Below are 24628 nucleotides of genomic sequence, written 5' to 3' on the forward strand. Positions count from 1 at the left end.
TGGTTATATCGGGTTATATATACAGTGTGGTTATATCGGGTTATATATACAGTATGGTTATATCAGTCTATATATACAGTATGGTTATATCGGGTTATATATACAGTGTGGTTATATCGGGTTATATATACAGTATGGTTATATCAGTCTATATATACAGTATGGTTATATCGGGTTATATATACAGTATGGTTATATCGGGTTATATATACAGTATGGTTATATCGGGTTATATATACAGTATGGTTATATCGGGTTATATATACAGTGTGGTTATATCGGGTTATATATACAGTGTGGTTATATCGGGTTATATATACAGTGTGGTTATATCGGGTTATATATACAGTGTGGTTATATCGGGTTATATATATACAGTATGGTTATATCGGGTTATATATACAGTATGGTTATATCGGGTTATATATACAGTATGGTTATATCGGGTTATATATACAGTGTGGTTATATCGGGTTATATATACAGTGTGGTTATATCGGGTTATATATACAGTGTGGTTATATCAGTCTATATATACAGTATGGTTATATCGGGTTATATATACAGTGTGGTTATATCGGGTTATATATACAGTGTGGTTATATCGGGTTATATATACAGTGTGGTTATATCGGGTTATATATACAGTGTGGTTATATCGGGTTATATATACAGTGTGGTTATATCGGGTTATATATACAGTGTGGTTATATCGGGTTATATATACAGTGTGGTTATATCGGGTTATATATACAGTATGGTTATATCGGGTTATATATACAGTGTGGTTATATCGGGTTATATATATACAGTATGGTTATATCGGGTTTTATATATATACAGTATGGTTATATCGGGTTATATATACAGTGTGGTTATATCGGGTTATATACACAGTGTGGTTATATCGGGTTATATACACAGTGTGGTTATATCGGGTTATATATACAGTGTGGTTATATCGGGTTATATATACAGTATGGTTATATCGGGTTATATATACAGTATGGTTATATCGGGTTATATATATACAGTATGGTTATATCGGGTTATATATACAGTGTGGTTATATCGGGTTATATATACAGTGTGGTTATATCGGGTTATATATACAGTGTGGTTATATCGGGTTATATATACAGTGTGGTTATATCGGGTTATATATACAGTATGGTTATATCGGGTTATATATACAGTGTGGTTATATCGGGTTATATATACAGTATGGTTATATCGGGTTATATATACAGTGTGGTTATATTGGGTTATATATACAGTGTGGTTATATCAGGTTATATATACAGTATGGTTATATCAGGTTATATATATATATATATATATATATATATATATATATATATATATATATATATATATATATATGGTCGTATCAGGGCTGCACTGTGCTGCTTTTAGAGCGGGGCTTTGTGTTCGAGTTGATCCAGTTGAATTAGCAGAGCTGAGGTGTGGGCTGGCCTTAAAGATTAGTCCTTAATATAGCTGAGTAATGAGGGCCATTAATGGAGAACCTTGGGAACGTAGACCTCAGTTAGACGCTGTCCTTCAGAACTCGTGCTGCTCTTACGGCTGATACGGCTGTGAGGATACGGGGGAAAGCCTGAGAAGAGGCTGTGTGCTGGTGGTCGCCCGCATCAGCACTTATCACTCTGAGTTATCAAACCTCCATCATGGAGCACTAGCATAGCCAGTCTTTCTGCTTCGTCTCGCTCCTGCACGTTATGAGTGTTTGGGCTTATTCTTTTCCCGATCCTCAGTGTTCCCAGTGTCTGTGCTGTATAACTCTGTCACGTGATAGACATCAACCTGTAGCCAGTCGTCATGTTCAACTGGTTCTCACCTCACGATGTAGGACGGCTGAACGACCTTGAGGGATCTTAAAGGAGGACATTGAATGTCCAGTTATTTGTGCCTGTCATAACCGGTACCTGTGATTGGCTAGCATTATTCTAAATTAAAGAGAGGGAGGAGTTTAGCCACCATTCCCTTTTGTTATGTTTGTTGTATTTCACTTTCCTTGACAAATTCGGTTTTATAGGACGTGAGGAATGATGTTTGAGAAGGATCAGAAGAAATGCTAATCTGCTATTCTTCCTTCCTTCCCTCCTTCCTTCATTTTCTTCTCTTGATCTCGCTTTAAGCTCTTTTTCTTTCTTTCTTTCTTTCTTTCTTTCTTTCTTTCTTTTAACACTGTACTACAGTTATCCAAGTGTTTTAATCTGTCATGTGGCTTAATCAGGAAATTACACCTACCTCCCACTCTTTAAACCTTTTAGCTAATATTTTAAAAGATCTTTCAAACATGGAGCTGGCTTTTCTTCCATTCGAAGCGTTTGCATGAATTAACGAGAATTATAACTCTGTAGAGCGAGGAACAAAAAGCCCCGGTGTTAATGAGCGTACTGCATTTTCCTGTGCTCTGTATTTTTAGCTCGAGCTCACGCGGTGTGACCAGACCAGAGCTTATGGCCTGGAAAAATCCACTACTTATGGATACATATATATTATTTTTAAAATTAACATGGTCTAGCGGTGTTACACCAGCCGCTTTGCAGGTTTGGAGTCTCTGTGTGAGCTTCTCAGACATTTGGATGCTTATTCAGTGTTCAGCAGAGAGTCTGATGCTTGTGTGTTTCAAGAGCTTCTTGATCTGAAGTCTGTTAGAGCCTTCAAGAGCCTGAGCTGAGGTACAAATAAAGTTCTGTGTGGTGAGCTTTCTCATGTACGCTCCTCAGAAAATACTCCTAACAGTCTAATTCCATTCTTTCATGGCTTTACACATTCGGTAAAATATTGCTTTAATATTTATTACTTTATACCTCAACATAGTTATTCTTGCAGTAAGAGCGTCTGTGTTTTCTTTAATCAGAATGTATTGTTTGTACCAAATTTAGGTAGATTTAGTAGATGTTATACAAGTTACTTGGTCAAAAAAAACCATATAATTGAATTTTACACCCCTCATTGTTTCTGAGTGGGGAAAAAACATCTAACTCTATTTTATAATTTATCCAGGAAATTTGCTTTCCATGCAGTTCAGAATTAAATGTGGGTGCGTCCTAGAGCAAGAAAACAAAATAATAACAACATTTTCAGAAAAAAAGTTGTAAATAAAACCGTTTTCAAAAACATAAGAACCTTTACAGAAATATTAAAGTTAAATTGTCTTTTTTTCACCTCTCAGGCTTCAGATAAGAAAAATGAAATAAAATCTGGCGATATCTTTATAATTTACCTAGAAAATTGATTTCCAAGTTGAAAATAAAATGTGGATGCATCTTGCAGCAAAAACAACGATTAGAGGGAGGGAGGGATGGATGGATGGATGAGTGAGTGCTTAGATAGATAGATAGATAGATAGATAGATAGGTGGATGGATGAATGGACGGGTAATCATAACAAATAGGGTATAAAAAGCTAAAATTAAATGTTTAATACAAATTCAAACAAACAAATAAGCAATAAAATAAAAAAATGCTAAAGTAAAAAGATTTCTTTTAAGCTTCTTTTTTTAAATCTAACTGCTTATGGGGCGGAATGCTTCTCCTTTTTTTTTTTATGGTCCAGCTCTGTATCAGTAGAACTATGTGCTGCTTTATATTGCAAATACTCATGAAATATTTCAGAAATGTTACTGTATCAGTGTAAGTTTATAACACAAGCATATTTGTGTTCATATACATGAAGAACGCACACATACAGAATGAATAGTGTTGCTAATTCATGCTCTTATCTTCGCCCTGCTTGTTAGACAGTAACGATGTGAATAATGTAGTTCTGCTGCAGACCTCGTCCTTGTTTCAGTCTAATTATGGCTGCTGCTGAACAGCGCTCCATTTCTTACTTCATGTAAGTGTTTGCTTTATTTTTTTATTTATTTATTTTTTTGGAGCGAATGATGAGAGCCCTCCATTTGGTGTTTTTGTTGTAATGATTGCTCAGCCAGGCTCTTACGCCGTTCCACTGATTGCATTTAGCCCAAATGATGGATGGTTCTGTTTAATCTGTCCAGATTTCCTTCCTGTACAAGAACAAATTCTTTTTCCTGGCTTTGCTCTTTCCAGGAGGTCATTAAGTCTTATATTGGCCTTTTTTTGTGTTTGGGTGTGATCGCGTTTCTTTGTGCACTTGTGTGTTTGGTTTTCCTTCCTGTTGTGTTCCTTTTGTTGCTCTGATCATTGGGTGGATTTCAGTCCAGATGTATGTTACAGCACAGGTTTAGTCTTAGTGTTTCTGTAGGTGGTGTTCAACCTGTGTGTGTGTGTGTGTGCGTGTATGTGTGTGCGTGTCTGTGTGGGTGGGTGGGTAGAGTGCAACCTGTATGTGTGAGTGTGTGTGACTTCACATGTGCACTCTGCTTGCGTGTGTGTTTCTGTGTAGCCGCGGTCCTCGGGGATGAGATATTTACATCCTCCCCCATTGGAGCTCATGCCTCTCTTCTGAAACAAAAGACGCCTGAATCAACACACACACACGCGCACACACACACACACACACACACACACACACACACACCTTCCACTGACTTAATTATCACTGTAGCTAATTAACACTATGCCCACACCTGACCCTAACCTCAGTAACCAGTAAGTAAATATTTTGGCTCTGTCAGTATTTTATATAAAAGCTGCATTTTGGGAAAAAGTCCCCACAAGGTCAAACTATCAAATATTTTCTTTCTTGTTTAGGTATATAATGTCATCTCAAGGTCATAACTCTCTCTCTCTCTCTCTCTCACACACACACACACACACACACACACACACACATGTACACGTATATCTTAAGATCTTCAGTCAACATAATTATTACTGTAGCTAATTAATGCTACACCTAAACCTAATACTAAACTTAATCTCAGTATCCTAAAGAAAATATTTTGGCATTTTTAGTATTTTAAACACCAACACAAACTTAGTATTCTTATGAGCGCCCTCCATTGACATAACTATTACTGTAACTAATTAATGAAATGATTAATGCGATGATTAATTCTATTAAAAGCGCTTTTCCTCCAGGGACCAGCCAAATGTTCCCACAAGGTCAAAACTGTCTGATGTTTTTATCCTTGCATCCTTTTTATATTTTGTATACCAAGATATAAAGACGTGTGCACACACACACACACACACACACACACACACACACACACACACACACACCTGTCCCCTGTTTCTCCTTGGCCCCTTTAGTCGCTGCTCATTCACATTTAGCTTTAAACCCAGCGTCACAATCAGCTCTTTCACTGAGGTCCTCGTTTCTGTGGATTTTATCAGCAAGACGTCGGCCCTCTTTAATCCAGTGACCCCGAGCACACAGACGCCAAAATCAGAGTGGAGCTGATGCAATCTGATGCTATTATTAGCTCTGATGGTAGCACGGGGATTCAGTCTGTCAAGGCTTTGGAGCACAGCTGCATCCTGCTGTGGCGTTGAATCACATTCACAAGAAGCTCAACCCGAGAAGACAACCATAGTATCAAGTTTATGGCTAATTTTAGACATTTGTATAAACTTCAACAAATTAGTTAATTACACAAGAATTTGAAAATTTAAGTAAGAAATAAGTCAAAGATTTAGGTATTTGATGGAACACCTACTTTATTTCCTTAATTAATTGCCAGCAGAAGGAAAACTAGTATAAATTTCAGGTATTAAGGTTAAATTAATTTAGTAGGACATTTTGGATTAAAAAGGGTATTAGAAAATCTTTAGTGTTAACTACCTTTTTTAGAAATGAAAAATCATGCAGTTGAAAATTCCAGGCTCAAAAATTCAGGTAATAGAAAATTCCAGTTCAACAATTTAAGATAAATAAATAAGATAATTCAAGTTAAAGAAATTCAGGTAGTAGAAAATTCAGGTTCAATAAATTCGGTTAGCAGAAACGTCAGGTTGAAGGAAAATTCAACTTCAGTAAATTCATTTAGTAGAAAATTCCAGTACAATAATTTGAGGTAGTAATAAATTGAAGTTCAGTAAATTCAGGTAGTAGAAAATTCAAGCTCAGTACATTTGGTTAGTAGAAAATTCAGGTTCAATACATTCAGGTAGTTGAAAATTTATGTCCAATATTTTCACATATGTAAAAACAAAAATAGGTTGGACTGTGTATAAAACCTTTGAGTTGGAATATATATTGGAACACCTTTTTTAAATTTTTTTTTTTACTTCTTTTGCTAGGTAAGTTCAGATGGAAGAAATTTCAGGTGAAAATCATGTAATAGGTTTAAAAATTCCAGATAATTAAAAATTCAGGTTCAATAAATTCCACAGGTAAAAATTCAGTCAGAAAAAAAACAATGTTAGAAAACTTGGGCACTTTATATTCATGTTGTTGTGAAAAGTCCAATAGTAGAAATTCAGGCTGTAGATATGTGGGTATTGGAAATTCAGGTAAAACGTATGCCATACCTAAAGAGGACAAATAGTTCCTAGTTCCTATCCAATTCTGTTTTAAATTTTTTTACAGGAGGTAAAAAAGGTGGATTTTAGAAGATTGAACAAATCTGTCTCCTTTTTGTACATTTGCTTAACTTATTACAGTAATTTAACAAGGCATAAGGTTTTAACTTTGGGAATTACAAGGTTTTAACTTTAGAATTCCACTGGACCACATCGTCTGTCACCTGCATCAGTCGTTTCAGAAGTTTAGGAGACTCAGTGTTGTGTGTAAACTTGATCTATTTGACAGTGATGCATTTGACACCATGTGCTGTTTTAAGTAGTGACAGCAGAACAATAACAATCCTGCACTCGCTCGACATGACTGTCAATGTCAGCGACAGCTCATAGACTTATTGCCTCCTTCATCATGGCACATAACTCCTCCAATTATAATGACATTGCTCGGTTGAAAATAGAAATACAATCATGATTACAGTTATGAATAGATAGATAGATAGATAGATAGATAGATAGATAAAAGTACAAAAATGTGGAAGGCTGCCTGAGCAATCAGTTTAAAATAAAAAATGACAAACAAACAAGAATAAATAAATAGATAAATAGGTAGATAAATAAATAATTAGATATATAGATAGATAGATAGATAGATAGATGAATACAAACAAACAAATGGATGGATGGATAAAGAAAATCACAGGCAGACTATCTAGTCTATAATAAAGTGGACGGCTGCCTAAGCAATCAGTTTAAAATAAAACATCACAAACAAAAATAAATAATTAAGTAGATAGATAGATAAATAGATAGATATAAACAAACAAATGGATGGATGGATAAATAAAATCACCGGCAGACAGAGTATCCAGTTTATAATAACAAAGTTTTTTTTTTTTTTTTGCTTGAGCAATTAATTTTAAATAATAAATAACTTGTCAAAAAAGTGGAAGGTGGCCTGATTAGTCAGTTTAGAAAGATAGACAGATGGACAGACAGACAGACAGACAGACAACATTACAAAAATGTGGATTGCTGCCCGAGCAGTCTTTACATATCCATATCTATATATCCATTCCCCTCTGAAAGTATTGGAACAGCAAGGCCAGTTCTTTTGCTTTTGCTCCACCTGTTCGATGTCTGGCTGTTAATACACCAGCAGTTTCGTTCTTTTTCAAATTGTTGTATTGGCTATGCCCGATGCTTATGCAATGGCTCTGATTGATTTTCACTCTTTTCCCAGCTTCAAAATTGCTCTTTTTTAACAACAAGCGCACTCATCACAGGCAAAACCCTGCAGGGCTCAAACCAAGACCAGACATTCAGAGCTATTAATTGTTTAAACAGTCAGTCTCACAGGGAACACCTGGGCAACAAGAAACACCTCACGTGTTCAGTCACATGGTCCAAACAAAAGACTAATTATTCTCTTTTGTTTATAAAAAGCAAGTAAGTACACATAGAAAGATATGGCCTTGCTACCACAGAATTGCACATGTTTTTCTCCAGCATTACAAATTTAGATTCTGGGAAATCTGTTTGAGGAGATCAAAACAACAGACTGCGCTGGATATAGACCAACAAGCTTACTTTAATTCCATTGTAATTTTTTTTTCCTCCTCCTGTCTCTTTTTTTTTTTTACTGTGCTATTTTTTCACGAGCTTCTGATTGCATTGTTGACTCCGTGCCACTGCATATGACATTGTCATAAAACATCAAACGGCGGAAGATAATGAGTTTCTCTCCAGGTTGCTGGACGAGGTCAGGCCTCGGCGCTCGTGTGGAAATTGAACATCGCTGAAGTGTTTCTATAGGTGCCGCCTGTTGACGTGGAGACGCCGAGCGTCTGGCTGTGCGAGCGTGAGGATGTGAGGGTGTGGACAAGGCCTCCGCCTCCACTATAAGAGCTGTTTTTACTGGCAGAGTATGCTAAAGGTGTGAGAATTTGCACCTTGCATGCAGATTGCTGTCGCGTGCGAGCAGAGCGAGGCGTGGCGGAGTTTATAGAGGAGGCTGCCAGCATTAATATTAGTCAGTAAGCCATGTGTATGAGCTTTGATACAAAATGTTGTGCTTCTGTATCAGGTAGAACTCTCCGACAGAAGGATTCCTTAAAATACTGCAGCAGGAGTCGTCAAAAGGTGGACCACTGGACTGAATCGAGCACCCGAAAAATACTGTAGCAGAACCGATTAATGTAGGAGGTTAAAAAAAAAAAGTCCATACTTCGGCCACTCCATTGTTATAAACATGAATCTGTATCATATCTTCTGTTGTGGTTTATCCAATCACATGCGTTTATGTAAATTATTTAGTTAAAGGTAGCTCATCGGACAAGAGACTAATGCTGCATTCGACTAAAATTCCAACTAGAAAAAAAAAAAACAAAGAAAACGCTCCCTCAACTCAGAATTCCTACTCATTAACTTAGGAAGGTCTCCTCAACCCCGAGTTCAGCAAGTGACATCAATCAAAATGGCTGCTCACAGCAGCAACAGTAAATATAAGTCATACATGGATTTTAAAGGGAACAGTGAGCAGGTACCAATTTAAAAAAAAAAAAAACAGTTTGGAAATATAGGGAGTTGAATGTTTGAGTAAAAGTAAAAAGTATGAGGTGAAAGAAACCCCAAGTAAAATACAGACACTTAAAAACCCGACTTCAGTACAGCGACGAAGTAAATCACGTTGTACTTCAAACTTGTAGCTTTATAACCTTAATGCTAAGCCAGCGGGCTTGCTAGCTAATTTAGCTCATGTTAGTAATGAACACAACAGGTTCGGGTGCAGTTAAATAAATCACAAGCCGCCCCGAGAACACACCACACCCGGGGAAAGAGTGCGCAAGAGTTTTGTTCTGTTTGTTTAATTGTGCTAGTATTCTGGGAATTGTAACGTTATTATTAACGTTACTCTACTCCACTCACGGCCACACACACACACACACACACACACACACACACACATATATATATATATTTATACATACATACATACATACACATTTGAGGCATACCAATTTGTAATAAGAAGGACTAGACTTGTTAGCCGTGGAGGCTTCCCCATCGAATTTTGCTTGTTTTTTTTTTTTTTTAACTTGTCTGAGGATAAAAAGGCACAGATCGGGCGAGCCAAGGGCATGAATCCCTCACTAACTGAGATATAACTGTTTGTTTAATAGAAAAAAAACCACAAAGAAACTCATTAAACCTCACAAACTTGAGGTCTCTAGCTAAGACACCTTTGCAACTGGATAGAAATACAAACTCCTGACTGACTGTCACTAGCTTCCCACCAACCTGGAGAAAGAATTAAAAAAAAAAAAAAACTTCATCATTCTTGAAACCTTTTTCCTCTCTTGTCTGTTTCCACTCTTGCTTATTTACACTCTCGCACTATCTCTCAGCTCCTGCCAGTCACCATGGTGTTGAACTTCTTTTGTGCCTAAGGCTAGGTTTTGGTGACATTTGACAAATTTAAGGTGGTGTGTGAAGAATGCGTACAAATTTCCTCCTGAATCTGACCTCTGAGACAACGTGAATTACTTTTACAGGACTGTCAGGGTGACTTGCAGCAGAACATCAGATTATATAGTATTTTTTGCTAAATTGATCAGTTTGAACAAAAAACCTCCGCATTATAGCTTTAACAGATGATTTCTAATGGTGTAAAATGACATGTTCAGGCACTTTAGATTATTATGTATTACAGCCCCTGGATGTAATTTATAAAAGGCCTATATGGCTTCGGCTTTGGAAAATCGCTGAACAGGCGTCCTGAAATTTGCATGAAGCCTAATTCTTCCACCCAGCAGAATATATTTAGTTTCTGGCACAGAAAAAAAGGAAAAATGGAGCGGTCAGGGCAGCGGGGCTGCGTTTTGATCCATTAATACCGCACGACCTCACAGCTGGAGTGCAAATTCAGAGAAGCTATGTGATAATGATGATGCGTACGAGCCTGATGCTGGGGTCTCGGTGGCCGATGAGCGGCTAGATGCGCAGGGTTTAATTAAAGAAAACACAGAAGCAGCAGTTTCTCTCTCCCCCTACACACCCCACAGGGCAATTAACAGTCGGTCAGCGTGTTTCTGCAGCTGGAATCGTATTATAGAGTTGTATTGTGAGAACTCGGTTCAGCCCAAGTTAACTCTGTGTGTGTGTGTGTGTGTGTGGGATATATTGTTGTTCTCAGTACCTATTATTCTGTACATCACTAATGAGGATTGATGCGTTTGTGTGTGTGTATGTGTGTGTATGTGTGTGTGTGTGTGTGTGTGTGAGGACGCTACAGCACTAATGAAGATCGAGCCTCTCAGGTACAATGACGTGGCTGCAGGCTGTAATGTAAAATAACAGCCGTCTCGCTCGATTACAGAGAAAATGCAGAGCTTCATCAATTATCTTCTTTAATGATCTCTTTTTCTCTCGTTTGATCTAAATCTGATGTTTAATCGTTTGGGACTGGAATAGTGGGAAAGTAATTAATGTCAAATAAGTTTTTTAAATAAAAAATTACCCTGTGTTAGGGATCGACTATCTATCTATCTATCTATCTATCTATCTAGAGGTTAACTCATTTGTTTTGGTTTTTATTTTATTTGTTTTTTGCTTGTTTTAGGGATTTTGTATTTTTAATTAAATTTTTCTTTTTAGCAGTTGACTGTTTGTGGTTGTTTTTTTGTTTGTTTGGTCTTTTTTTTTTCAGCTGATTTGTTTTGAGTATTTTGGGGAGGGGCTTGTATGTTTTTCGTAAGGGTTCAACAATTTATTTTTGTTTGAGTTTAACAGCTGATATGTTTTTGTTTGTTTGTTTGTCAGGTGTTTACTGATTTGTTTTGTATTTTTAATTGATTGTATTATTAATTAATTAATTAATAATTAGTGCCTGTTACTAGTAAACAAGGACATTGATGTATTATATGTGGGGACGATATTCATTTGCTGTAAATTTTATATTATTTATATTACATTTGCAGGTTGTAGGGTGAAAATTTACAGGAAAACATCTCACACTCATCTCTTACTTACATTACATGAACATGATAGTTATTTAAATCTTTAGGAAAGTCCAAAGGCAGCTTTCGTTTTAGTTTAGTTTTAATAACAGCAGCTACTAAATTTAAACACTAAATTTAAACACATGCCATTTTTTACATTTGGTTGAAGCAGTTGACAAAATTATAAAGCATATTAAGTAGAGATACAATTTAGGCGATTTTTCTCTCCCAGTTTGATGACTGTTGCTGTAGATAATATAACGATAGCTAAAGATAAAACTGTGGCAGTATAAAATTATAGCCTTATTCATATTTGAATGTATTGAAATCTTAATTGAGTTTTGTTCAACTTGTAAACCCGCACATTCCTTTTAATCATTTACAACTGACGTGAGCTCGCAGTGTGTCGTGGGATTACACACGTTTCTCTGTCAATGAGAGTAATGATGTATACTTGGGGAAAAAAAAAAAAAAAAAAAGGTCAGGACTTTCAAGATTCTACTAAACTACACACAATTTTCACTTTTGCTGTTATTTTCACTGTAGTACTGAATAATATGCTGTAAGCTGAAATAGGCTGGTGTCTTGTTGTAGCTTGGCGGCAGAAAAATCGTGCGATTTTGAGCTGTTTGTGCGACTTAAATGTATGAAGTTAAAGCGAGATGTCACATCATGTACTAGTGAACATCCCAAACATACACCTGTTGTTATTTTTAGTTACAACACTAGAATATTAGAAATGAAATACTTTGTTATAAATCTGCTCATATTGGCTCACTAATGACTGTTTTTTTCACAAGCACTTTGTCCTCCATGGTTATTTTTCTGGCTTGCTTTCAACTTGCAACCTGATTGTTTAGGAGCTAAAAAAGCACTTGGAGTAAATGGAGTAGGTGAGTGGTGGTTAATGTTTTTTCCCCATGCTGCCACTGTGGGAAATGAATTGTGGGAACTTCTCTCTCTTCAGCTCTCGTCTGTCAGTTAGTCGTTCCTGAGAGGGGGCGGGGCTTATGTACCACAGGTGAAGCTCCGCCTAGGCCACCATTCAGCCCTGTATTAGTTGGCATGGTGACTGCTGTGATAAGGCACTTGTGTGTGTGTGTGTGTGTGTGTGTGTTGCGTTAATTTAGGGTAGGAGCTGCAGCCTGTGATCTGCTCCAGTGCTTCTACTTCCAGGCCATGTGTGTATGTGTGTGTGTGTGTGTGTGTGTGTTTTAACTCCCTCACCCGGTGAAGAGCATGCCTCGGAGGATGTGTAGTTTGCATTTCAGCGAGCCACTCAAGCTTGGCTGTCATTTGCATGAGGCTAATTGTGTTAGATACGTGACAAAAGCTCTCTTGTGCAGCTCCTATTCAGCATCACGTGCAACTGCGCTCGCCTCATAAGCTAATCTCTATCAGCTTTGCCAAACACACACACACACACACACACACTTTACAGCCCAGGGTATCAGGCAGTGCTTTAAAGAATTTAGACATCTAGCTGGTGTGCTTATGGAAGGTTGCTTTTGGGTCTCGGGCAGATGTAAGCATTTTGGAATTTGTCAAAAAGAAATGAGCTTCCAGCGATGCTAAATTTCACCTCCTGCCAAAGTAGATGAACTTTAAACCTGCGAATTTCTGAACCTCAGAAATCCGAGTCTGTAGGAAAAAATCATCTGAATGGAGGAACTGATGATAATTAAATGCCCATTTTATTTCTCCACATGTAAATCACCGGCACATGTTTTACAGGTAGTGCTATGGGAAGCTGTGATAAGTGAGGACGGAAAACATCCAAAAGGTACAAAATAGGCTATATAAAATAAATAAATTAGATAAAATTAATAGTTTTTAAAGTGATTTTGAAATGTTTATGTAATTTATGAATGGATATTATTATTATTATTATTATTATTATTATTATTAATGCAGAAAACCGTTCATAATTCAATAAAGTCGTAGAAAAAGTTTCACACCTTTTTTTTTTTTTTTTTTGCTGTTTTTGTTGTATTTTCTTAACCACCAGCATACGTTTTACATGTAATCCTTTGAGAAGTGAGTAGAGTGCAGAAACTTGGTGGGGTTTTTTGGTTGTTTTTTGTTTTGGTCACAGTGGAGCGCTTAGAAAAGTGCTTTTAAAAAAATCAACTGTATTAAAAGGTATAGAAATATAAATGTAATATAAATATTCATATAAACATGAATACATTATACTTCCCCAGGTCTGTCTGTCTATCTATCTATCCATCTCTCTCTCTCTCTCTCTCTCTATCTATCTATCTATCTATTATTATTATTATTATTATTATTTAAAAAAAAAGTTTTATTATTTTAAAAATTTAAAAAGTTACGTAGCAAACCTAAAGGCTGCGTCCACAAACATGGTGGCACTGTTGACTTATATATATATATATATATATATATGTGTGTGTGTGTGTGTGTGTATTTATATAAATATTTATATATTTGCGTGACTTTGTGGACCTGCCCTCCTCCCTCTTCCACACACCAACTGCCAAAGAAGTGCTTTTCTGACCTTTTAAAAGCTGCAGAAACCTGAGTTGAGGGAAGTATAAACCAGCCTTCAGGGGGCTGTTGCCCAGTACTATGAAGTGTCAGCAGTAGATCACACACACACACACACACACACACACACACACACACGCACGTGCTCTTGTACATCTTATTCACTAGCCAGGATATCTTTACTCCAGTGAAGAGGATATTCTTTAAGACATCGAATGAAAATAATTAGTATCATACTTAAATGAACCATTTGTTCATTTGTCCGTTTTGTTTTAATTCATAACCATTATCCTGCCTGACAGAAATGTGGTATGTGTTATGTGTTATGAGCTGGCTTACATTCATGTTGAGGAGGTGTGCAGTGGTGCCAGTGTGAAGGGTTTGAAATTAGTGTGTGTTTGTGGCTGCTGTCTCTGTGGCTTAGTGAAGCTGAGCGCTGAGTGTTGGCGTTGGTGCTGATGCGCACACACGCAGAAATGTTCCTCACTGAGTGTGTATCAGTTTGGACTGCGGATTTAACATAAACCCCACACACACACACACACACACACTGACCTGACCTGCCTAGCAAGGCTATCTTTGTTTTCTTAATTTTTCTTCCTCTTTTTGAAAAAAGTTTTTTTTTTTTTTTTTTTTTGCTTATTATTGTTGTTATTATTATTATTATTATTATTATTATTATCATTATTATTATCTGGAAATTATGTTTGAATCTCAACAAGGCAATAATATATAAAATATATAAAGAAATATATTTTAATTAATCAATTAATTTAATATTTTTACCCTTTTGCCTCTTCTTCTTTTAATTTGAAATGTAAAGAAAAAAGCCAAACAAATATTCAACACAACACAGAACAGATTTTACCTTTTGAGTACTACTAAAATTTTCACAATATTAATATATTCAAAATGAAAAAAAGAATATTTGAAGCATTGAAACCAGCAGTCTACCTTAAACCACGTGTGTTTTTAACCTTTTAATCCCAGTGACTCCACTGATGAGGATAAACATCTCTGAATACATGCATGTTGTTGCATTTTTTTTTTTTTTTGTTTGTCTGTTTGTTTGGGTTTTTTTGCATATTTCGTTGTCACATATTTATAATTATGTATCAGTTCATTAATTTAGGAATACAACACTGTGGGACATGCTGCTATAGGAAAATAATTAACACCAGGGTGGTGTGTTGTGGCCCGACACGAATCGACCATACTAAAACTGATTATTATTCAATAACAGCTATTCCTCTTATACCACAACAATTCATCAACGATTACAATTTTTAATTTTTAAGTGACATTGTAAGTTTTACTGGTTAAATGGTGGATAGAAAAGCATTTCGAGGCAGTTTGAGGTAAAGAGCGAGGTTATTTACTCGGAGCGTAATATCAGCGACAGGAAGACATTAGAGACAGTGAGGTTTATATATTAAAAAAGTCTTACACTGCTTTAATGTGATACAGAAACACGGGGTATAGCTGATTCTCTCTATGAGTGGCAGTACAAACATATAAACTTACCGGCCCAGTAATTTTTTTTTTAAATAAATTGAAATTCACATGTAAAATTGTAAAATAAAAATGTGATTATTGACATTCTGTGCATTGAAGAAGAATAATTAGAGGGAATAAATGAAGTGTCTTTATTAAAATTTTTGTTTGTTAATACTCAGTAGTAGTGTAAATGTAAGCGGCTTCTTACACGTTCTGTGTGTCCTGTGTTTACTGACAGAAGCTCGAACAATTCCAGCTCTCTGCGTTGTCTGAAAATGTGAGAGGAGAGAGTCACTGTAGAGCCATTTTATGGGATTCTTTATGATCTTTGCGGCATTTTGTACCCCGAAGAGCTTTTGCCTAGCGCACTCGATGTTTCGTTTAGTGTTGCTCTTGCTTCTTGTATAGAGATGGGCCGAGCCGCGATACTGTCCATTAGCATGGCATGGGGCAGGAAATGAGCTTCTCCTCCATCTTTCCCTCTATCGACTTCCCTTAGGGCCTTCTGATAACCACCCTGCTTTTAGCTAATCTCTCACACACTGACATTGCTGTGTGTGTGTGTGCACGTGCACACTTCCTGCTGTTATTTATAGAGCTGTGTTCTTCCTTAATTAAGCCCCTAATGTAGCTATGTGGTGACGGAGCTGATGCAGAGTGACCTCCATAAGATCATCGTGTCTCCGCAACCCCTCAGCTCCGACCACGTCAAAGTCTTTCTCTACCAGATCCTTCGAGGTAAGAAACCTACACACACACACACACACACACACACACACACACACACACACACACGCACTACCTCTCACATATGTCCAGGTCAAAGTCAAACACACCCACAGATACTATCCAAATCAAGACTTTCTCTTCCAGCTCCTCTGAGGCAAAGAGAACTCATACATAATTCATCTGTGGTGAAACATGTTACAGATCCTTAAAGCTACAGGATGTACGATTGTGGAACTTTGCCCTCTGGTGGAATATTGCTATTGCAATCTACTAGCATAAGAACATTTCATAACATGGGTTGTGCTGTGCTGTCTCCACAATCAGAGGTTCCAACTTCTACAGTTCCGCAGTAGTACTTGCCATTTTGATCCCTTGATACAGCAACACAGGAGACAATTGAATTAAAAGCTACACTATTCTGCTTTTTCAGCTAAAGTAGTGAATAAAACTCATCCAGCCGAAAAGCAAGTTCACTAACGGAAATAACTCGGTTCGTTGCGCTTTGTTTCGGCGACGTGTAGTATGTAAACTCTGACCTGTATAATTGTAAACCTCGGGCTTGTGAGCCAATAAAAAAACAAGATGACACAAGACTGTGATCTCTTTGGTCTGTCAAAAATGGACGCACTGGTAATTTGCTGGTAATTAGCTGGTAATTAGCTGGTAATTAGCTGGTAAGTCGCCGTCATACTGGACTTTTTGTCTTGTTATTTTCTTACTGTTGCATGGTGCATATCTATAAATAAAAACACAAAAAAATTAGAGATGTCACTGATCCGATACTCAATATCGATATTGGGCTTATATCAGCAAAAAGTGGATCAGATATCAGAGCAAACATATCAGATATTTAACAAAGACTGGAACTGGATTTTGAAAAGGAAGTTTATATTTGCAACCAGAAATGTTTACATGTAAACAGACTCGACCATTTTTTTCTTTTAGAAAAAGAAATCATTTCTTTAGAATGATTTTTATTATATTTATACATTATTGTATTTATTATATTTACAATGTAAATGATTTTTTGTGTTAAAAGTTAAAAATATATATTTTAAAGCGTGATAGTTTTGAAAGAAAGCAGTATGGACTGGTATTGATATTAGCTGATACTCAAGGTTTCAGTATCGATATCAGGAAAGTAAAAGTGATATCCTGCCATCTCTAACAGCAAAGCGGGTTTTGCAAAGACGCGTTTTATGGTAAAATTCTGTTCTTTCCGCTGCTAGGATGTTCCTGTTAGCAGATTTGGTATCAACCAGAAAACAGGGCTGCGTTCCAAACCTCATTCAGCACACTACAAAGAATGAGTAAATATTATAGACACTTCAGACAGTGTTATGTGGTTTGTGGCACATAATCATAAGATATAATTATTTCTCTGTTGTATCCCTGTTATGATCTGTCAGCGTGCTGCTCGTGCAGGTCTGCCGAGTGCGATTACGAGCTGTCCATGAGGCTCTTTGAGGCCAATTATCATGAGCTATCTGGCTCAAAGACAGTGAAATGGAAAAGGCTTCACTGCTATGATTCCTGCGGGTCTGTGTTAACTCGCACCAGATAATTGGGGACGAGTCTTTGGCTGTACTACTTTCAGGTTCGATGACATAGGATGTATCAGAGCTGGAAATTTCCCACCAGTTTAAACGTGACAGCTCTGCTTATAACTTAATGTAGGTTACTATCACATCATGTTCATCCTCATCAGAGCATTCAGTGAGCCGTCGTGCCCTCAGGATGGGGGCGGAGTCATCCTGGAAGAGACCACGCCCATTCAGATAGAAAAGTTCCATCATTAGATAAAGATGATCAGTTAGAAGAACTTTGTAGTCATTGATTTGTGGTGATGGTTCAGTCTAAGAGGATGAGTGGAGACAAACCATGCCCACAAAATAAATAAATGCCCCCACAGCATCACAGAGCCACTGGGTTTTCCTTTAATTTGTCAGACATCAGGACCAGCACTTCAGATGTCTGATGGATTTTCTGACCGTGGTTTCTGTCATCATCTCCTCAGGTTTGAAGTATCTGCACTCCGCCGGCATTCTGCACAGAGACATCAAACCTGGCAACCTTCTGGTCAACAGCAACTGTGTGCTCAAGGTTAGTATCGTCCTTCAGTGTCAGCATTCACACACTCAGGCCTCATCCGTCAGGTATATGGATATTTTTGAAGCATTTTTAAAATAGCATATGGAAGCATGACTCTATGGACGCATAGTTTTTAGTCCTCATTTTAAAAAAATTCCAGCATTTTCAAAAATATCTCCACATGAAAATGCAAAAAGGTGACAGTAGTACGCCATAAACTGTTATGTGAAGTGTTTCAGAAATAACATTAAGAGCTGCATATTGAGTGGTGGAGAAGGGGAAATGTGGAAAAGCACCAAAATGACCCAAAGTTATAAAATTAAAACAAAAAAAAAATAACACACACGAGGATTCATATGTGTGTGAACTGCCAGTGAGGTGGAATTACTGCTTAAGGTTACACGTAAATAAAAAGGCTTGTGGATTCAGGAGCACTACAGCGTGGATCATGTTCTGATGCGTCACACCGAGGGTGTAATAATAAAATCAAGTGAAATTAAAATGTACCCTTGTTATCAAATAAGAAATTATAGACTGCAAAGTCACAACCTGGTCAGCAGCCATGACGAGAGGAGGCCTATCACACACAAATAAACGGAAAGTTGCAGTGACGCTGTGACGTCAATGTTTCTAAAAACATTACATTTACATTTATGGCGTTTGGCAGACATCCTTATCCAGAGCGACTCAAAAAGTGCTTTGAAGTCTCTATTAATAAATCCACCCTCATACTGGCTCACTAGGTCACAGACTAAGAATAATCAGTCTAAAAACTCAGTGGCGGCGGTTAGTATAGTATGAAAAAACATACGTGACATGAATTTAATTTTTTTTTTCTTTTTCTTTAAATAACAAGTGCTAATTTAAGTACTTTGTGAAGAGGTAGGTCATCATTGGAAGACAAAACACACATTTTCCCGTGTACATGGAAACAGTGACATTTAAAAGTGAGTTTTAAAGGTGCAATAGTCAATATTTTTCCTTTCTTAAACATGCAGAATTTATAAAAAAAAAATTGTTTAAGCTGTGGTCTCAGCACAATGTATTACGTGATTGGAAAAAAAAAAGCAGTTTGGAAACCCGCCTTCCAGTCTGGATTTTTTGTTTGTATTTGGAATGGCCTCTTGTCAGACATTTTCTAGACACGCCCCCAACACCCATTCACATCCTCATAAATAATTATGAGGAGAATTTTGCATGTGTATAAAATTTGGCTTTCAAGCAGTTGAATGTCCGAGTGTGCTTGAAAGTAATGTTTTGACCTCGCTAATGCTAACTCTACTTAACTATCAGAACCTGTTTCTGGGGTAAGAGGTTTGTGTACATTGATGGGAATGGAGTCAGGATCAAGGAGTTTAAAAAAAAAATCTAATTTTATTGGATCAAGGCAGGATCAAGAAGTAAAAAAAAAATATTCAATCAAAAAAAAAAAATCTAATTTTATTCAACTCTACCTTTAGAGACCTAATTTTCACAAATCTTACCTAATGCATCTTAAAAATCTGGAGTGCATTTTTGGAAAAGCTTCAGTTTCAGTGACCCAGGATGACATTTTTGTGTGGATATCTGTAGACGTGCAGACAGGGCCTCAAACTATCCCCAAGACAAATGTTTACGTTCCTGTGTTTACTGTACACAGAGGCTTAACGTTGCCCTCAGGGCTCTGTTAGTGTTCGTTACCCTTTCTTTTGGTCTCAGAAAGACACAGTGTGGTGAGTTCTCAAAAGTAAATGCACAGTAGTGGTGTATGTGTATTACCGTAATGTTCGAGGTGACAATAATTCAGCTCTTCTATTTTTAGATCAAACGCAAACACACACACAAACATGCACATCTTTGGCTGCACGAGGTCATGGCTGCTTTGGGATTGATTTATGTGCTTAAGTCCCAGCATAAATCTTTATTCCTGAGCCCAAAGGCAGAGCACTGCTAAAACTGTGTGTGTGTGAGTAGGTCATGCAGCTAGAGAAATGTCCTCCAGGCGATATACAGAATAGATGAAGCTCTTAGGCTGCAGATAGAGAATTATTTAGCATGCATTAACTCATTTATCCTTTAAGCTCCATTTCCGGAAAGAGAAAACATTTTTCCTACTTTTAGCAGCTGCTCACTGTTCTTCGGAGAAGTCCTCGTCCGTGTCTGATTGGCCGTCTGCAGGTCACGCTGAACCTTTTAGTGTCTTGTGGGTCTTTATCTCCAGCATCACTGTGTGTGTGTGTGTGTGTGTGTGTGTGTGTGTGTACGTCTCAACATGTGCTTCTTAGTACAGATTGTCATTTTAGCATGCTGGCTCACTCAGCATGTCGATTTTCCTCATTCCAGTTTGAGAGGTGATTAACACCTCACTCCTAAAATCTCTCGCTTTCTGCTTTCACGTGACAGGCCTTGAAGCGATGAAGATCTGCTCTTCATGATTAACTGGGAGCTGTTTGCTTTGCTCTACATTAATTTTTCTTTTTCTTCTCCTTCACTTCCTGTCCTCCTGTCCACCAATTTATTTTTAACCAACACTAAAAAGAACATTTTTCCATTATAGGGCTTTGTGGGTTTATGAATGAGTGTGTAATAATGGTTTATAAAGAAAGGCTACAAGAAACACCCAAACCACAACTTATGTAAAACTAGGACTTTATTTATAATCTGTCGTTCATAAAATAGTTCAGTGAAGGGGTGGGATGAAGCCTGAGTTTCTTTTTTCATCCAAAAGCTGATTGTTTTCCTGTAACTGCACGTCCAGAAGTGTTTTATTCCTCTTACACCACAGCATTTTGCAAACAGTTCCATTTTCGTACGTATTAAAGAAACAACACGTCACACTTTAACGTTGTGGAACGTCCCCTAAACAAATTCCTGTTGTCACTTGTGTTATAGCAGCTGGACGGAAACCGAAAGCCAAGCGCTTTTACTTTTTTTGCACTGTCACTTGAACTGTAATAATTAATGTGAAAACTGGAAAGCATTAATTAAAAGCATTCATTAATTAATGCATGATTAAAAAAATGCTTTAGGACATGACTCAAACCAATAAAAAAAAGTATAAAATATATATTTGTTATATATGTAATGAATATTGACAAGGATTTTATGCTTTTAAGTACAAAAGCATTAGGCAGAACATTGAGTTTGCAGTTTTAGTAATGGTTAAAAACTGAACTTTTCCAGTTTGGCCATTTTCAGGTGAAATTTCTGGTGGCTGAAATTTCATTTCATTTCATGTCTCATATTGTTTTCGTGCTCAGCCCCTGTCTCTGCTGCTTCCTCTAACTTTTCATCTCATGACACCTCAGGGAGTGGAATTTTTTTTTTTTCTGCTGTCACCTCTGGCTTGCTAAATAAAAAATACCTAAAATACACCATCTATAGTGTTATGCTATAAATACTTTTCGCCACAGATCTGTGACTTCGGTCTTGCTCGGGTGGAGGAGCCTGACGAGTCGCGTCACATGACGCAGGAAGTGGTGACGCAGTACTACCGCGCCCCCGAGATCCTCATGGGAAGCCGCCATTACTCCAACGCCATCGACATCTGGTCCGTGGGCTGCATCTTCGCCGAGCTGCTGGGCCGACGCATCCTCTTCCAGGCCCAGAGCCCCATCCAGCAGGTACACCCTTACTGCCGGAGCAAATCTATTCAAGAAAGTGTGTGTGTGTGAGAGAGAAAGAGAGAGAGATAGAGAGAGAGAGAGTCATCAGTAATACATATTCATACCATGTGAGGTTGGTTTACGCATTTTCATCTAAAGTATTTAACCAGTTAAAATGAATTGTATAAATTGCAGTCTGGACTGTTCCATGTTGCTTCTTTTTAATTCCTCTAAGTCGACGTACTTTTTAATCTTATCTCTCGCATGTTGCACAATATGACCTCATATATGCATACTGGGTTTGCCATCAGTGATGCATCACAGCCTTCAGGGAGGCCCTAAATGACCTTTTGTATACACATTCGTCTTGCCTTCTAGACATGAATATAGCATAATTGGCTGAAAATTAGCTCTGGGATTCCTGTCTGAAACCAGGATTCAGGGTGTTCATCTCTATCAGTAATTTAGCAAAGCTTTTTATTTACGATTAGATCTAACGTGGTGGTCAGAAACAGGTCACACTGTGCCCTCCTGTTGTGCATTTTGGCACATCGTACACAAACACTCTAAAGAGTGAGAAATGAAGAGAGCGGGAGTCTGAACGCAGCAGGGCCGAGCTCAAGGCTGTGCGCTCCTAACGGCCGTGAAGCTTGATTTATGGGACGGAGGCCAGGATCTCTGCTGAACAAGCACTAAAGTCACACAGCAATACTTCAGACTTTACAGTCTACTTAATGGAATGTACTAGAATAAAAAAAATCCACAAGACGAGGAAGAGGTTTTGTTTTTCTCCAGCAGGTCACGGCTAACACATTCTGTTAGGATTTCATGTAGAACAGATTAGTCTGTTACAGAATAATCCTAGATAGAAAATCACATACACACTGTAATAAATGTAATAACTCGAGGAGTGTCCTAACCTTTATCTTAAATATTATCAAGTGTTATAGGTGGCATAATGTTAAAGGTAAGCTAAGCTAATGTAATGGCATTACATCTATTTATATTGTGAAAGGGCAAATATCGAAGCTTATACTAAAGCACTGTTCATTTTCTGTAACTGCAGCTCCGACAGTAGTGCAGCTGCAAATCACAGGTTTATATTAACACGCTATAGATTCTATAGTAACAACTTCCATATAATCTAAGCCTAATAATAATAAATGGATTTGTTGTTGAATGTGTTATTTAAGAAATAAAAACTTCTATAATCACTGATATGGTGGAGTTGTCTGTTAGAAAATATTTATTCAACAGCTATGGAAGGAGTCTCCAGTGTCAGCACTTTGTAACACTCAGAGGTAAAGCTGTAACTTTAAGATTTCCGACACCTTCAGGGCCGAGGGGTTTACGCCTTGTGGTTTTTCTGTAACATGACAAACTGCATTTTTTACCATATTGCCAGAAGTTCCCAACCTTTTTTTCGGCAAACAACCACAAGTGGGTATTATGAATTTTCTGTGACTCCAAGCCTTGGCCACAGTGCATTTTTTTAAAAATTCCATATTTATTATTTAGGACTACTACAACATTTGAACATTTTATTATTTCAGAACAAAGATGTAACACAAATGACTATAGCTCAAAGAAGTTTTCCTTGCACTGCCTTACCAGTCTAGTGGGAAGGGTGAACTTTCATTTCTTGACACACCTTTTTAAAAAGTCAGGAGGTGTTTTTTGAAAGGGCGCATCTCTTTCCGCTGTGACATCCAGCTTTGAACGATACATAAGGAATAAAACATGATGCGGTGTTGTTATAGGAAACTTGTTCACACCTGGTGTGATACAGCCTGAGGCGAAGCAGATGCATGATGCATGACTCCGCGTGCGCGTGCAGAAGCGACCGCAATTCCAGCGATATTGTTCACACACACGCCTGTGTATCTTATGTATATATGGAGGATTAAATGTGGCATTCACTAGATGGCACGTCAGAGCCTGAACATCCCTGTCCATCAGGTTTCCACGTCAAACTGTAATATGTTAAGCGAATTCATGCATAAATACTTGAATAGTATTTACTAATTTAGAATATCCAGAAGACTGGTACACAAAAACAAACCTTTCAGTAGGTTTGAAGGCTACATGCGAGGTGTTTAAAAGTCAAACACTAACTGTAATAGGAAAACCAGTCAGTGTTCGTACTCAGTAATAGTGTAAAATAGTATGCAAGTACGTAATTACATCGCTAGCTTGTAATTTGTCCAGTTTTATTGCTGAATTCTTACGCTACTGCTGTGTGTCAGAATAGCGAAAAGATTAAAGTTAAATGTGGCTATTTTCAATGCGACTCCCAGTAAGATTTCGAAATAGTAGCACACAAAATCCATCTTCATAGTTAGAGTGCCATTTCTAATAATAATTTGTAAAACAAATTTTAAAAAAAAGGAGGAAGAGGTTATGAGTTGTAGAGAGAAAAAGAGAGGCTGGTGAGGGAATGACTGTTTATAGCTGCTATAAACAGACTGGGTGCAGTCGTGGCCTAATGGTTAGAGACTTGGACTTGTAACCCGAAGGTGAACCTGAAGGTTGTGGGTTCGAGTCTCAGGTCCGGCGGGGATTGTAGGTGGGGGAGTGAATGACCAGCACCCTCTCCCACCCTCAATACCACAACTGAGGTGAGACCCTTGAGCAAGGCACTGAACCCCCAACCGAGTGTGTGTGTGTGTGTGTGTGTGTGCACTTGGATGGGTAAAATGCAGAGCACAAATTCTGAGTATGGGTCACCCTACTTGACACAAGTCACTTCACTTTTCACTTTCACTATAACGTAAGTGAGAACAGGAACTAGTGTGTTTTT

General features: G+C 37.5%; 1 protein-coding gene across 1 annotated transcript in view; it reads left to right on the top strand.

Annotated features, from left to right (window-relative positions):
- Positions 1-24628, top strand: part of nlk2 (nemo-like kinase, type 2) — a 94078-nt gene that overhangs the window by 47089 nt on the left and 22361 nt on the right. Inside the window, exons 4-6 of the mRNA XM_026934778.3 lie at positions 16056-16162; positions 18171-18256; positions 21637-21846. Coding sequence (XP_026790579.2) covers positions 16056-16162; positions 18171-18256; positions 21637-21846 — 403 coding nt within the window. The remainder of the gene's footprint in view (positions 1-16055; positions 16163-18170; positions 18257-21636; positions 21847-24628) is intronic.

This window comes from Pangasianodon hypophthalmus, chromosome 14, assembly GCF_027358585.1.
Source record: "Pangasianodon hypophthalmus isolate fPanHyp1 chromosome 14, fPanHyp1.pri, whole genome shotgun sequence".
In the NCBI taxonomy this organism is placed as follows: Eukaryota; Metazoa; Chordata; class Actinopteri; order Siluriformes; family Pangasiidae; genus Pangasianodon; species Pangasianodon hypophthalmus.